Source organism: Embiotoca jacksoni, unplaced genomic scaffold, assembly GCF_022577435.1.
Source record: "Embiotoca jacksoni isolate LCO1_2020_lvr unplaced genomic scaffold, fEmbJac1.0.p SCAF_30, whole genome shotgun sequence".
Classification (NCBI taxonomy): domain Eukaryota; kingdom Metazoa; phylum Chordata; class Actinopteri; family Embiotocidae; genus Embiotoca; species Embiotoca jacksoni.
Window position 1 is genome coordinate 3,435,001 of NW_027185382.1, and position 16,497 is coordinate 3,451,497.

At 42.4% G+C, this 16,497-nt stretch overlaps 1 protein-coding gene across 5 annotated transcripts in view; it reads left to right on the forward strand.

The window, feature by feature from the left end:
* Positions 1–16,497, forward strand: part of LOC138206950 (histone deacetylase 4-like) — a 52,190-nt gene that overhangs the window by 16,551 nt on the left and 19,142 nt on the right. For 3 of the 5 annotated variants that reach the window (XM_069163853.1, XM_069163854.1, XM_069163851.1), the window contains 4 exons: positions 8,311–8,630; positions 12,008–12,158; positions 13,815–13,938; positions 15,455–15,573. In XM_069163853.1, the coding sequence (XP_069019954.1) occupies positions 8,311–8,630; positions 12,008–12,158; positions 13,815–13,938; positions 15,455–15,573 (714 nt within the window). Of the gene's footprint in view, positions 1–4,516; positions 5,076–8,310; positions 8,631–12,007; positions 12,159–13,814; positions 13,939–15,454; positions 15,574–16,497 lie in introns of those variants that run through there. The other 2 variants (XM_069163855.1, XM_069163852.1) reach the window with 2 other exon arrangements.

Here is a 16,497-nt window from a genome sequence, read left to right on the forward strand (position 1 = left end):
AGAGGACGCAGGATACAGGGAGGCGAGAGAAACGAAAGGAGCACAGATGGAAATGAGGTAATCTGAAGGAGAAATGACTCTGAGGTAATGTATGCATAATGCATTATCTAATTCCATAATGAGGAAACTTTAACTGCTCTATGCCTTTTCTTTTTCCCCATCGAAAAAATAAAAATGCGAAGAGCGCGATTCCTAATTTGCTCCCCATGCGTCTCTTTCTGTTTCTGTGATTTCACAGAGCAGCGATGGACGTACGTGCTGTTAAACACTGGAAGAACAGGATGCTCAGGCAGCCTGTTGCTGCAGGAGAACAAACAAACAGCAAAGTTGAATCTTTACTTAGACCCTCAGCATCTTCCTCTCCTACCAAACCTCCACATTTTCTTTCATGTTGTTGGGGTTATTTTCTGTGTGCCTCTGGCTAAGATGATAAAATATTGAAATCCACCAGAGTGACTTCATCACATATTCTCAAAATCTGTTGTCTTGGATACCGAGCTGGTAAGGGGCTCCGCGTCGGTCACGTTTGTGACCCGGACTGTTTGGATTTTCTCCTCAGAGGAGAGCATTTAAAATGTACTCAGCTGCGTCTCTTCACTGCAGCTTGGATGAGTGTGTACTGATGCAAAATGCTATTGTTGCAATGTTAAAGTCATCTAATCTCAATGTAATCAGACGCTGGTGCATTTAAACACACAACATGCGGTGTTTTCTTTTGGGACGCAAAGCAGTGGTTGCTGCACCTGCAGGGAGCTGCATGACTCAACACCTGAGTTTTAGTTTCACACAAAGTAGCTCTGCTTGTTTAAAATGCTTTAAACTTTTGTTATGATTTACTCAACTGATAATTTGAGCTCCTGGGAAGTTTGCAGAGGCCTAAAGTGGAAATGATACAATTACAAATCTGGCTCTGCATGTGTGAGGACACTTCCGTGTCTAATCTGGCAGTAAACTGAGTATTTGAGGGTTATGAACTGTTAATCAGACATATCGAGCAGTTTTGAACTGCCATTTTTCACTATTTTCTGACATTTCATAGCAGAATCACCAAGCAAATAACAATAATTGAGGAAATAATCTGGTAAACTTGATGTAAATTCTTCCTCTGTCTGCATCGAGTCAGGAGTAGAAACAGTGTTCGGGACTCACCTCTCATTCAGGCCAAGCACACTTTAAACTATATGGTGTGTATTCATTGAATAGAGCACAGCTTTGCATTAAAATGTTCCTCCCTATCCTTTTTTCCTGCGTCAGCTCAGGCAGCGAGGTGTGACATGCTCGATTTAAACCCCGCTCCAAAGCCTGAGATGGACTTCTGCACGTACTGCACCTCAACCCCCCCCCCCCCCCCGCCCCCCCGCCAACACACACACACACACACACACACACACACACACACACACACACACACACACACACACACACACACACACACACACACACCCCTCCTCCTCTGTGTCTCTGCCTCACAGTCAACCACCTCCTTCCTCCCTGAGCTGCGCTGCTGCAGACCATTGTATGATGTCATTAAGACAGCGACAAGCCAGAGCTTGCTTTTGGCAGAACAAGACTCGCTGCTCCTCGACACGTTCCCTCCACCACACCCTCCCTGTTCCTCTCCTCGCCGAAGTTCTGTCTCAGCTTTTTATAAGAGGTCACGGTGCCATTTCAGAGATCGCAATCAGTCATCACTGCAAGTTTACGACCTGAAGAAGAGTTTGCGCCGAGGCAAAACTTTACAGCCGCTGAGGGACTCGGCAGGAGAAAGTAACACGGGTGGATCTTCACCAACCGCCCCAGGAGAGACCACTCAGTAAGCCGACCACAGCTTTTCCCCGCAGTCAACAGATCTGCTACTTGTTGCCGCTCATCTCACCCTGTTTCTAAATTCACTGTGAAACCCCGTGCAGAATATCCTCTTCTTTGTCATCTCTTTGCACAGTTAAAAAAAAAAAAAAAAAAAACTCCACATTTTACAGAGGCTGCTCTAAACAGCTCCGCTCGGCTCAGTATGACATCTATTAAGCCTAACGAGTGTGGAGCTCAGGCAGTCAGACCGTGGGATATACACTCGGCGAACCGATTCTCAAATCAGAGACGCCAGCCCTCTGCATTGTCTGGTATAAATAGATCCGCGATTGGAGCCAGAAGAGTTGTGTAGTGCGCCCGAGGGGTTGTAAACAGATTGTGATTTGTTGCGGGGAGATGGAGGGAAGAAACGTGGGAGGGAAAGCTATTGAGAGGGGGAAGGATGCAGAGCAGGGCTGAAGGATGGAGGAAGGAGGACAGTGGGGAGAGGAACCTGCTGAAAAGAGAAGGTGGAGAAGTTCACAGATGGAGCTGAAGGAGAAAAGAAGGGCTTCTAAAGAGTGGAGTAACCTGCGATGATTCACCGTAGATGAGTCAATCGTCATAGAGATTCTCTAACGCTTAAGATTTTGTTTTCATATCAAACATAAGGAAACTTTCAAATGCTGAAAGGAAAGACGAGAATAGGAACAGAAATGTGAGGTCTCCATTCGCCTTTATTTTGTGAATCAGGCTTCAGATCAAAGAGGAAACTCCATTGAGAGAAAATGTCTTCACTTTGACAAACTGTCCTCGCTCTCGTCAAACTCCTGTTGATCCCGGTGAAGTCGTCAGTTGTGTAAGACTCCTGGAAGCTCCTCCGGTCTCCCCCGAGACAGCACGTTTGTCTTTGTTTTAGTTTTTGTGCAGGTGCCCCGACATAATCGTCTATCTGACACGCATCAGTAAACTGAGATACACGTTTGACGTCAGTGCTTTTATACCACGATGTGCTGATACCAGTTTTTCGAGTGGCAGCCAGGTTGGTCTTCTCACAGCCGTAAATGCTTCTTGTAACCTGCTCGTGCTCTGCCATGCATGGTTCGTTGAGTTTGTGCTGTGTGTTTTGACATTTAGATGAGTGGGTTTCAAGCAAGATTTGTAATGAATGTCTACCGTAGTGCATTTTATGTAGCGTAAACAGTTACGCAACGGTGGTTATTTACAATACTGCTTCATCTCCTGTTAATTTTGGATAAAAAAAAAAATGTCAAAGCAGCTTCTTAAAGCTCAGTGTGACATAAGCTGCTTCGATGTGTCCAGCCAACAGTCCAAAACCTCCGAATATGAATGTGCCATAATTTAAGATGAAGAAAGGCAGCAAAGTCGCACATCTGAGGACCTGCAACTGCAAAATTTACATATCATATATCCAAATTCACATGAAAATAATGCTAATTAAGGATTCTGTGTCTCATTAATTCAACAAATGTTTCATTTATAACCTGATTATTTCCAAAATGCACACTTAAACCCAAACACATCCACATTTTGTTTCACTGTTATTTTCAGTTTAGCAGAATCTGCGATTGCTGAAAGTTTTATTTCCTAATGCATTGTAGACCTATTCAGTTGTCAAGCAAATACACTGGATTGATTTTGATCATTTGAATGAACTTGAGCTGGGCACTGTGCAGCTGTATTATTAAGGAAATTACAAGCGTTGGACTCTGCGGATAATCAATATTTAAAGACTTGGATCAGATCATCCCTAACTAAAGCAGTTGTGACACTGGAGGTCAAGAAAATAGAAAATACTAAACTAATTAATAAAACATGATTTTGCAAAACACATTACATTTCATTTAGCTGGCGCTTTTATCCAAAGCGACTTACAATAAGTGCATTTCAACCATGAGGGTACAAAACCCAAAACAGGAATCAAGAAAGTACAATTTCTTCAAGAAAGCCAAACAACAAAGTGTTATCAGTAAGTGCCATTTTAAGATACTAAAGTTCTACTATTCAAGGTAAAATCTGAAGAGGTGTGTTTTTAGTTTGCGGTGGAAGATGTACAGAGTTTCCGCTGTCCTGATGTCGTTGGGGAGCTCATTCCACCATTTAGGAGCCGGGACAGAAAACAGTCGTGATTTTGTGGAGTGTTTTGCTTGCAGCGAGGGAGCAACAAGCCGATTGGAAAACACCAAGAGGATAAATGACAATAACAAACACAGACAGCTCAGTAGACCATAATATATGAAAGGAGAAACCTTCTTGACCTTAATGTGCTACTCCACGTGCACATTCATGCATGCACGCACACATTCAGTGTGAATTACAAGCAATGAAATGTCAAAATATAAGTCAAAACAGTTAAATATTTCAATACTGGCATAAAAACAAAAAAATTCAGATTGGACAATGAATCAAGATCATTATTATGTTTAAAAATAAGCGACAACAAGCAATTATATAACACTAATCCCTAATTTTATTATGATCTTCTGGTATTAAACAATGTGGGCAGCCTCCCTGCGGGGAAAGTCCTTACTTTGCTTCACCTGAAACCATTTTGTGGTTTTATTTGTTTGGGAAATGCAGGCAAATTCCTGGCCAGGAATGAACCGCACAAGAAAGATGGTTATTATAAGTGGACGGGGTGGGAGGTGGGAGTCGGGTGGGGAGAGGAGAGGGGAGGGGGGGGGGGGGTGCAGCTGAATGGGACGCCTGCAAGTGAGAAAGAGGCAGAGATATTGAATGCACTACAAACCAGCGTGGAGGGTTTTCCTTGGCCTCAGAAGCAAGGAAAGCAGGTCTAGCAGGGAAAAGAGCAGAGAGGGTGAGGAGACAGAGAGACAGAGGGAGAGAGAGTGCTCTCTCTCTCTGTGTGTGTGTGTGTGTGTGTGTGTGTGTGTGTGTGTGTGTGTGTGTGTGTGTGTGTGTGACGCTGGTTCCTGGAAAAGCAGAGGGCTGCAGAATAAACAGGCTGCATGCCTGAGACTGCCCTGTGATGTCACCACTGGGCAAGCGAGGGACGAGGGGAGGAGAAAGAAAGGAGCAGGGAGAGAGAGAGAGAGAGAGAGAGACGCCCATCAGGTTAAAACAAGAGAGGGGATGAACGCTGAGCCAAAAGTGACGGAGGTTGAGAGCAAGAGAAGTCAGATGAACAGGAAAGGAAGCTGTCATTCCCTGTAACAGACTGAAGGAAGGAGGAGGAGGAGGAGGAGGATAAGGGGGAGAGGACGAAGAGAGCGGGCTGTGTACAAAAGGAAGGAGAGCACTGATGGGTACGTCTAACGACAGCACCGATTCCCACCTTTTCTCTCTCTTCCCGTCTCTTTTGTGCGGTGACGAGCAATTAGCGCTGCCGGTGTGACAGAGATGCCATACGAGGCGTGTTTGTGCGTTTGCGTGCGTCACCATCAGTAAGTGTGTGAGGGTGTTTTTTGTTGTTGTTGTTGTTGTGTCAGAGACTCAATATCTGTTGAAGAACATCTTGTACAGGGAGATTGTGTGCAAACGCTTGTGTATATGATTTATGGATTTGCATTAGCCAAGAATGGAGCTGCAATGCTTTTGACAAGTGACGTTTTCAGTCAAAATCACATCTCTCCTCGCTCTTCTTTCTCCCCTTCACTAATACCTCTATTACTCTAAATTAATTATCTTGCTCTTATGCCTGCTAAAACTAATATTTAATATCAAAATAAACAGGAACATGAATTATTCCGCTAGTTCGTTACTGGTCACAGTGAAGACTTCACTTTGACGTCAGCTTGCAACTGACTCTGAAAACTTACTAAGGAGTCCTTTTAACGTAATGTTTACTCATAATCTCAAACTGTGAGGTGACTCATACTGAGCCAGGTAAAATTATCATATAACAGATTTTTTAAGTGAAAAAACTAAAAAGTTTGCAAGAAAACACTAATTTAATTCCATAGATCTGAAGATAATTTAAATTATAAAGTCGCTTCTCTCACCAATTTAATTTTTTTTTTAATTTTTATTTACTTTCTATTTATTTCCGATTATTTTCTTATTATGACACAAATTTCATCCCATAAATGCAAATAAAAATGTTCTCTGCAGAATGTTTCACAGTTGTTGGAGTTTGTCTTATCTAACAAGCTCCCTCGTCTTTCCCCTCTTGTCTCAATTGCCAAACTTGAACCGTTCTTGCCTCTAAAATGAGCAACGGCCAATTAAATAAATATTGGGCACCTCGTTAGTCAGGTTCACCAGTAGCTAAAAGCATGCAGCTCTTTTTCTTGAAAGGGAAATAATAGTGAAGGGCAGAGACTGAGGTGAAAGAGGAGATCAAATAAAGCATCTTATGATGGGAAATGTCAAACTTCAACAAATCGACTAGTTTTCACTTAAATGGGTTGTTAAGAGATTAAAAGGCTACCGACCACTGACTCATATGTTGTTGTCGTCCCCGACGTGACAGCAGTCCTTGAGGACCTGCTGCATGTTGTTGCTTTGTTCTATTATGGAATAGATTATAATAACCGTGGGGATGTGGCTCACCTGCTGCATGACAACACAAAAGAGGAAGTGGAGTTTTTCCGTGTATACTTGGTTTAATTACAGATTTGTCTGCACTGAGGAAGATGTTCAGAAAAAGAAAAGTGCTTTTTCTAGGCTTTTGTCTGTGCTCCATTTAAAGGATCTTCAATACGTGCGAGATGGCTTTCTTTTTCAAACGTGGCACGAATGATGTATCATAAAACAGATCTGAGGAGACTGCGTCTGTGTTGGTGCCTGACAGATGCAGGATACTCGGTCCTGCCTCAAAAGTTGCAGTGGACATGAAAGTATATCAGCAATTTTCCTTTTTAAGCTGAATTGTATGTATGGACAATGAAACCCTCTTAAAGGGTTGTTTTATGCTTGAATGTGACATCATAAGAATAATCCTTTTTTTCTGGATGCAGCTCAGATGTAAATGTGCCGTTGGATAAAGTGCATTTTTCGTGTAAGTGACTGTGTAGCTTGTGTTTGGGCACTTGTGTGGCTCCGTGCGTTCCTACTAAGTGTGCCAGTGATGCTGTGTTTGCCTCTTTATTAACACGAAGTTGAAGGCAAGTATCTCTGGCTCTCGCTCAGCTCTCTGTAAACATGTAGGTAAATAATCAGCAAATCGACTCCTATTTATTGAGATTTAATGGGGAGGAAGCTGCTTGATTGGAGGGCTTCCTGTGCAGTGATTTGTGGGTGGCTGGAGCTCCGCGCCTTACCGGGTCAATGCAATCTTTGTCAGATGTCGCCGGGCTTCATGTGCAACTACGGCATCAGTCACAGGTTGTGTGAGTGCAGCAAATGTAGAAGAGATGAGGAGGAAAAAAGGGCATCAGTGTCACTTTTTAATTGCAACGGATTTTTCAGTGTAATGTGGAGCCTTATTGATTCCCAGAAGATTTTCTCAGGGATCAGAGGTCAGGGCTATTTAAAACCACTCGTGGTACTAGTGTGATTTTAAAACAGGACGGTGGTCACCAATGAGGACTGCAGTGAGCACCACATCACCTTTAAGTATCAGATAATACAAAATACAGATTCAGATTTTGTTTTGATTTGATTAATTCATCAAAAAACAATGAATACATCTCGGTTACAGGCGTCTATTATGTGTCACATTAGAAAGTGATTTATTATTATATGAAACTCTGCTAATGTGTCTAGAAAAGCATGTCTATGATACGATTTTATTTTATTTATGTTATGTTATTTATGTATTTACACACTAGTGTCTCTCAGCTCTGTATTTCCTTTCACAAAAACTGCACATCCGCTGGTAAAAATGGGAGAACTTCTACCTTGCAAAGTTGATTCAAAGCTTTCAATCAATTTTCGAGCACACATTAAACATTTAAAAGAGCTTTGATTTAATCCCATTCGGCTTGCAGTTGTACCAACTCGGCAAACACAAGGTGTCTACCAGAATCAAAGTGCCACACACGAACATGTTACACAGATTTCTCCTGGCCTTGCTCCGGGTTTTGACCTCGTCTCCTTTTGTATTTTTCTTGCTTTTGCATCTTGCCACTTGAATAGAAAGCCATCAGGTGATCTGACACCTATGAACATGCAGCACCATATATGACTCAACTACAAGGAGCAGATGGAAAGGGTTAAGGCTGTATCACTTTCTTCAGCAGTTGGCTGAATTATTAAAGCTCCATGCTTTATTTCACTCTAATGTTTCTAAAAATACAGCAGGAGCTGAAACCCATTCAGAGCATGAAGAGGATACTTACTTGCCTTTAATAAAAAAAAGATGTTACTGTTTATTTTTTCTCTGTCCTTGACTATTTTAATAAACCGTGTTGATATGACTGCAATAATCATTTTCTCAGTTTTCTTCACTGACGTCTGTTAAGAATTAAAACACTGGAGTTTGGTGGGTTTTGCCACCTGCCAGGATCAAACTGTTTAAACTAACTAGATGAAAAGTACACCAAGTCAAGACCATCCGACTCCGCTCCAACGTCTTTCCTCCTCTGTCCGTCCCTGCAGTGGACATCAACTCGGCGTTGCCCCTGCGTCTCCCTCCGGCTGCCATCCCCATGGACCTGCGTGTGGACCATCACCAGCAGCAGCAGCAGGTGTCCTCGCTGTCCCCGCCCGCCCAGCCTTCGCCCGGCCCCCTCGGAGGAACGGGCCAGGCCGGCGGGGGCGTGGTGGCGTCCTCGGTGCGCGAGCAGCAGCTGCAGCAGGAGCTGCTGTCCCTGAAGCAGAAGCAGCAGATCCAGCGGCAGATCCTCATCGCCGAGTTCCAGCGGCAACATGAGCAGCTGTCTCGCCAGCACGAGGCCCAGCTCCAGGAGCACATCAAGGTATTATTGATATTAACCCTCTCAACATCAAGCAGTTTTTTTGACTGTTGGTCTCAGCCGAGTTATTCAAGGCTACCCTGTTGCCCTTTTTTTTTTTTTTTTTTTTTTTTTTGTTGAAGAAAACACGCTTTTCAAACCTTCTGTTGAGTTGTTTCTGTCATGTTCCTTTAAACCACATCCAGAATGCTGCAAGAGAAAAGTAAGAATAAAGAAAAACAATCTAAAAAAGTTCACCTCCCCAAAGATATTGAATATATTTGGCCTTGATTTAAAAAAAAAAAAAAGGAAACCACCATCAATCATTAAAGCTGCAGTTTAACATCAGCCAGAAGAAATCAATCAAAGCTGTGCACAAGAACAAGAGTGCTTTTTTTTTTTTTATCTAACTCCTCCAAAAGGCAGCAGCCTAAAAACAAACCAACAAGCTTGAAGCCCAAACCTATTTAAAACTTCACTAAACAATGCAAAGACAGCTCTTCATTTATTCTGCCACCGGATTCTTCATTAACAGACTAAGCTCAGCAACAGAGAGCAGCTCCGTCAGCTTTTAATCACTTCGCTCGAAGTGGAGAGGGAATGGAGAAACTGGAAGGCGCCTCATTTACTTTAACTCCGAGAATAGAGAAGAGCAATATAAGGATGTGTTTGGATTCAGAAAACCTGTGAAAGATGGACTGTTGTTTCGCTGGTGGTGTGTTACATAACTGAACCCTGATGCTCAAGCCCTGTTGCAGCCTTACTTTAAATATCAGCATCCAATAATATATACTGTAGGCTCAGAAGTGAAGTGGAAAAACTCGTGTAGAACCAAATACAAGCTGCGAATGTTTGACTGGATGTTTCTGCTCTTTCCACGGCCAATATTTGTTTTCGTGAACATACTAAAATTCCACAGAACGGTAGCTCAAGCTCAGATCCCGTGCTCCATGTCGGAGTGACCTGGAAATACAAAGTGAATCTGGATCATCACGCCCACACTCGGAGGCTTTAATACATCGGGGCCCCTGAGAGCACCACAGCGCTCCTGCGGGGCTCAATGTCATACAAAAATATTCCAGTGTTTGTTCTTTTCAAAGAATATTACTGCTGTAATGTGAATTGTAATACACGCAGATACAGCTGAACTACTTAGTTTTTTTTCAGGACTCAGAATAAAATATCTAAAAATGGATTGTGGGGGCAGAAGATTAGATTGCAGTGTGCAGGATTACATTAGTTTGAATGTAATTTATTTCTCATGTGCAAGTTGATTCGTACTGGAAGTCTGTCTTTCCTCACCCTCTTTATTCCTTACTTTATTCCTGTGCTCTTCTTATCCTTTTTTTCATCTTGCTTTTGTCCTCTCTTCCTTTCTTCCCTCTTTCCTCACTTCCTTATTTTTGTCTTTTTTCTTCTGTCTCTTCTTTTCTTGCTGTCTTTTCCCTCTTTTCTTTGCTGATGTCCTTCTGTCCTTCCTTCCTTATGTGCCCCCTTTCTTTCTTCTGGTCTTTCTTTCTTACTTCTTGCCTCTCTCTTTTACTTCCTTCTTTCCTTTTTTTTTTTAATGTCTCTGTATTTTTGTCCTTTTTTCATTTCTCTTAATTTTTCCATCTCTCATTTCCTTCCTCGCTCTTTCTACTCATTTTATCCTTTCGCTCTGTTTCGTTTGTCTTTTTCCTAAAATCAATTCCACCAATCAACTCGGTCCATTTGACGTGCAACGCAAAACCACCCAAAGCACTTTACAATTACACTGAAGAGAACACAGACAGCGTCTCGGGAATGTTAAAACAACATGCAGGCGTATCTGCTCTGTGATGCTGAGGGATGAGGGATGCTGTCTGAAGGGTCGTCTGGCCTGCGGTGGGGCCGAAGGACCACTCAGATGGAAGCCAGTGACGCACAGCCTGAGCAGGGAGGCCCGGCCTCAATCAGCCCCATTCACAGCCCCTGTGTGTACACACACACACACACACACACAGAATTGTACGGCCATTAAAACATACACATCCTCTTAAATGTCAGCAAACACGCACTCAACGCATGCCCAGTTCGCTTCCACGTTAATGACACGCACTCGAGCACCCACAACTGCACGCATACACTCTCCGACACTCCCATGTCTGCAGTTTATTGCACGCTGACAACAAGGTGCTCTCACGAAGTGAGAGATCTCCTGAAGCTCTTCAGAGTGTTCGCCAAAAGGAAGTTGTGTGTGTACATCTCTGGTCTGCTGAGCCGCAGGGGTTTTTGGGTGTGTGTTTCTGTGTGCCTATGTGGGTGGAGAGGTTACTTTGAGCCTTCCCACCCATATAACCCCCCCCCCCTCCTATCCCCAACCTTGATTGAATAGCAAAAAAAAGAAAAAGGATTGAGGCGTCAGGCTGGAAGCGGGCCAGAGAGCCGACGAGCTTTTCTCACGAGCCCCACCTCACCTTCCTCTCACCTTCAGCCTAATTTATTCCCAGACTCGTCTCAAACATTTGATTTGCGCCTCACGGTAAACACAAGTTCATGTCCCAGCGACTCAGCGTCTATTTACGATGGTTAAAACCGTCATCACAAGTTGATTACATGCCGTTACAGTAAACTAATCAAATATTGCCATTGGTTGCGCGATGATGAAGCAGAGAGGAGTTTGCCTGTTTATTGTATGAAACAGAGACATTAAAGAGGAGTTGGAACTCCCTAATTTTAGTGTCTTTTAATCTCCAGAAAATGATTAAAGCAGGTTTGGTGAAGCTCTTACCCTCATCGTAAAGGTTGGGTCTCTTTCAGTGGCACAAAGAGGTATTTGTGAGCACATTTTGGCTTTTTAGGTGGTTTATTTTTAAAAATTTCAGGCCACAGGTGGGTTTTGCTTCTTTGGAATAAAGACAGATTTTCAAATCGAAAGCATTTAATAGCTGCCCCTCTTTCTATTTTTTTCTAGCGTGATGACGAAGTAAAGCAGATTGGATTATGTATTTTGCGAAAGCCTCATCCCCGGTAAAATTGTTGATATTTATTTGAAGGCTTAAGCTCATGGCCTGAGGTTTTTATAGAATTGCAAAGGTTTTTTTCTATTGCTTTAAACAGCTGTCAGACTTATTTATTTAGATGGCAACTTAAGCATAGTAGAAGCAAAACATAAATAGATGTTTGAAGATGAGAAAGTAATGAACTAATTATATTGAGAGCAGAAAAGAAGTTATTTATGATGCTATCCTATCAGGCAGCTAATAGGGCTGCAGAAGTGGTAAATAGCTCCTCACATATGTGGTTTATATTTATCGTTGCTGTGTGCTAATAACCCTTGTTAATGTACTTTTAAGCTCTTATCGAGTAGTTATGTGAAGCCCTCAGACTTCTACGCGATAAAGTCCTCCTGACATGGTTCTGTTGTTTCCTTCCTGCAGCAGCAACAAGAGCTTCTGGCACTGAAGCACCAGCAGGAGCTGTTGGAGCACCAGAGGAAGATGGAGAACCACCGTCTGGAGCAGGAGCTGGAGAAGCAGCAGAGGGAGCAGAAACTGCTGCTGCTCAAGAACAAGGAGAGGGGGCAAGAGAGTGAGTAAGATACAGAGAGCACCACGAGACAAACTAAACCCAAAACCAAACTCTGGTCCTTGAGTTTGTCTACTAATTTGTCAGCTGATGGAAGATATTTTATCTGAAACAACATTTCACTTGGCTTCGATTTAACATGTTGTGTTCACATATAGCTTCATAAAGAGCAGCAGCAAACATGGAGGAAGGAGAGTCGCCACAGATGTTCATTTTTAACATGAACAAATATAAGGAAAATAGTGAGAAAAAGAAACAGCCAAAACTTCATGTAAGTAGCATTCAATATCCCCTCCACCACCACTGTGAACTATTGTTCACTGTCTTCACCGACACACACTTCGGTAGCATCTGCCAGGATTAGCAAGAACTCCCCATTCAAACCGCTCCAAGTTTGAAGGAAGCGTCATATTTGTGTTTGCATGTCGGTGTGTTTCCATTTTACTTGGAGAACCTGTATATTTACTGTGGTAAACGAGCGGTATTAGCCCGGTGGCCTTGACGGGGGCGAGGCCGAGTTATTGCTGGTGCCTGCTGGATGTCTCTCAACAGTTCATTGAAAGCAAGTGGAGTGGATGGGAGTCCTTGAGAGCAGTTTACACAATATATGGAAAATGGTTACAGGTCGCGTCTGCGTCTGTGTGAATCAAGTGTACGTGTGTGTGCGAGAGCTTGTACCTACGCGACTGCTTCAACTAGTTATTATTTTATTGATTAATCTTCTGATTCTTTTTTGTATTTATTGATTAATCATTTAGTTTCTATGATGTCAGAAAACACAACTGGAGAAGCTGGAACCCAGATAATGTCTGGTGTGTGTGATTGATCAATTACGTAACTATTATAAAAATAGATTGACTGTCTGCCAGTTGGCTGATCAATGAATTGACTGGTCGTTAGAGCTCTACAGAGGGGTATTGTATTTCACTTATTAGGCCTGGGAGACACAAGAAGACTTGTAATTTAACAAACCAGCCTTACATGGACAGAATCTCTAATTTTCCAACCATCATTACTCAGATATCTATAATTAGTCATCTCAAACTGCAAGATTATGGAAAAATTAATGCATACCAGGGCAGCGGTGATGTCACTCGTTGCACGTCACTGCCTGTTTCTGTCCTTTTTAATGCCTTGTAAGCTCTCTGCTGTTAATTTTGAAACGATCCACCTTTCTGTGCAGAAAGAAAGTCATTAAAAATGTTCTTAAATCATAAAAAGATTAATTTGTGTATATAATTGTTCTCAAGTCATTTCTATTGGATATTTCCTCAAAGACAAACATGGAGTCTTGAGTTTGAAGTTGGAACGAGGCAAATGGTGAATATAAAATATGTAATGCATTTGGTGTCAAGACAGAGAGGAACAGGATTTGTTTCAAACTTCCTGAAGGGAAATGAAGCGAGAAAAGTGGACGACGAATTCAAATGAAACTTGTTTAGTATAGTTTTATTGAGACATGTGAATCATTGTGATGACCTATGTTTCACACAGACAGCCACTCTGGCCGATTTGTGGTGGTAACTGTGTCTTCTGGTCCTGACTTAGAATATAACAAATGTAGTTAAAGTAAGATTCACATTTTCTACAATAGTTTTTAGGATTTTATTTTTGTGTTTTTTTTTTTGTTCAACCAACGGTTCTTACTATCTCCATCAGGCGCTGTGGCCAGTACTGAGGTGAAGATGCGTCTCCAGGAGTTTGTCCTGAACAAGAAGAAGGCGCTGGCCCAGCGGAGCCTCAACCAAGGAGGCCTCCCTAACGATGCTCCCTACTGGTACCGGTGAGGAACACTTTGATTAAATAGACACGGAAAAGTAGAGTAAATTCATGTAGATGTCACTCACAGGGAACAGCAGAGTCAGCGGAGGACTTTGTGGCATGTCTTGACATCATCATCACCCGTCTCACATCGTAAATCAATATCTATCCTGTCAGTTTGCAGCTGGAACACAATTCAAACAACTTTTTTTAATGTTCATGACTCTTCGATAAACATCATAAGCCGTAGAAAACAGTAGAATATACCTGATCATTAAAAGTTTGGGTGGTCATTCTCTCTCTGACAGCAGATTAATAATGTATTGGATTGTGTCTTAACCTGTCAATAAGCTTCCTCTTGTTCTCACCTGCCACATTGTGTGAGCCGGACTGAGAGATGGATTGAGCAGGGTTATGAAACAAAAATGGCAGCACACACACACACACACACACACACACACACACACACACACACACACACACACACACACACACACACACACACACACACACACGTACGTACATGTAAGAGCAGGATATTGGAAGCTGATGATAGGGGCTCTCGCACTGAAGACCTTGAATGTTTATTGTAGCGTCTTTAGAGCCTTTTGCAGGTGAGTACACTTGCCGTTTCCTCTTTGTTCACGACGGATGTCGCGCGTCACATGTTTACATTGTCTATGGGTAACCGTGGATACAACACGGTTTTGCAAACTCAAGAACTTAATATGCAAATATGCACACTGGTCATATTTAACTATAAAGTGGTTAATATTAAGTCCTGGTGAAAATACATTGTGCAACAATATCAGACAGGAATTTATAAAAGAGTTTTTTTCCACTGACAAATGTCAATTATATGTTTTGCATGAAAAATGCTACTGTGGTTACCAGAAGGACAATATTTGCCTCTGAAACCAAACTGTACAGAATAAAATACAGTACTTGACTTAATGTTTCTTTCCACTAGTGCTGGTTTGTGTACCATAACCTGACACAACCCAAAAATACTTTAGCATGGTGGTTCACTGAAGGACATAATTCCCAAATGATGTTCTCCAAGATTCTATGTTTCACTTTGGCACAAGAAAAACATCCAATGCAAATACATAACCAAATAACCGATGTTACATAATCTACATGTGTGACCCAGTGAAACACCCACAAGTGTTGACTTTCAGCAGCTCAAAGTAACACAAAGTGTGTCTTTCTAAATCTGCCTGATATGAATTTCTCTTATTGGACTCATCGTCCCACTCAGCTTGGGAAGAGACGAGTGTGTACATCCGCTTGTCAGGAACATGCATTTGGGCCGAAGCCAACTCGGCTTAACTTTGCCTGCAAACACCACCTTATTCTGTAGGCAGTGAACAGATGGGGACACATGTCTGTATCTTTGCCAAGGGATTTGCATGATGCTTTAATCATACAGATCCATGACAGCCGTGAAGTTAGTTACTTTGTTGGGATTACTCTCACAGTCAGACATGCACTTTTTGGTGATCTCTGCGGCATCTTTGTGTTTCGTTGTTCTGCAGCAAAACCCAACACAGCTCTCTGGACCAAAGTTCGCCTCCACAGACTGGCATGTCCACCTACAACCACCCTGTGCTGGGCGTCTACAACCCCCGGGATGACTTCCCACTGCGAAAGACTGGTACATCACGCGTACACTTTCACACACATGCTCACACACTTAGTTTTGGCAGCTCAGGCTGGTCTATTTGCCACATGCATGCTGACATTCAGAGAGGATTACATACTCATATTTTGAAACTGTCGTGTCCGGTAGCTGCTATGCAGACTCGTGTCTAACACAATTCAGATGGCATCAGAGCTCTGCACCATTAATCACATCCACATTAGCCTGTCAGGGTCTCCCAGCATCCCCCACAGGAGAGCGTTAGGCAGAGTGGAAGCGTGGATGGTTCAAGAGTTCAATAGAGTAAGAGTCCAGTGGAGTCCGATTTTTACCATTGCAGCCCCTCATGTTTTTTATATTTGCTGATCTTTAGAGGTTGTATTAAATCAGATGTTGTTTACGAAAGGCTTTGTAAACTTGAGCAGACAGTCTTCATAATTAGAAAATTACAACTTTAGCCAGGACTTACTTGCCTTTAATCTATTTGATAACTGCATATAAAAACTAACTGGTTCTGGCAGATTTTCCTTGAGTGCCATGTCACTCGGGAAAACCTCCTCGAGCAGTGCAGCGATTACTTTTGGGGTTCCCCATGGCTCTATTCCCGGCCCTTTATTGTTTTCAGTCTACGTGGTACCTCTGGGTCAAGTAATTCACAACTGCAATATTTATTTTAACTGTGATGGTGATGATACTTATTAAACAACCCGACCTCGCCTCTGTTTACTGACAAAAACCCTTTCTTGATAACATCATGTCTAATTTACTGGTGTTAAATGCTGATAAAAATCTACATAGCAGAACACAGAAGCAGCGATCTGCTTTCTTGTGTTGATGCTGCAAAAGGGAAATCTTTTGTTTTTGTTTTTTTTAAATGATTAATTAATCCATTATTTGTGGTGCTTTATAACAAATCAACTAATCTCTGTCAGCTAGTAA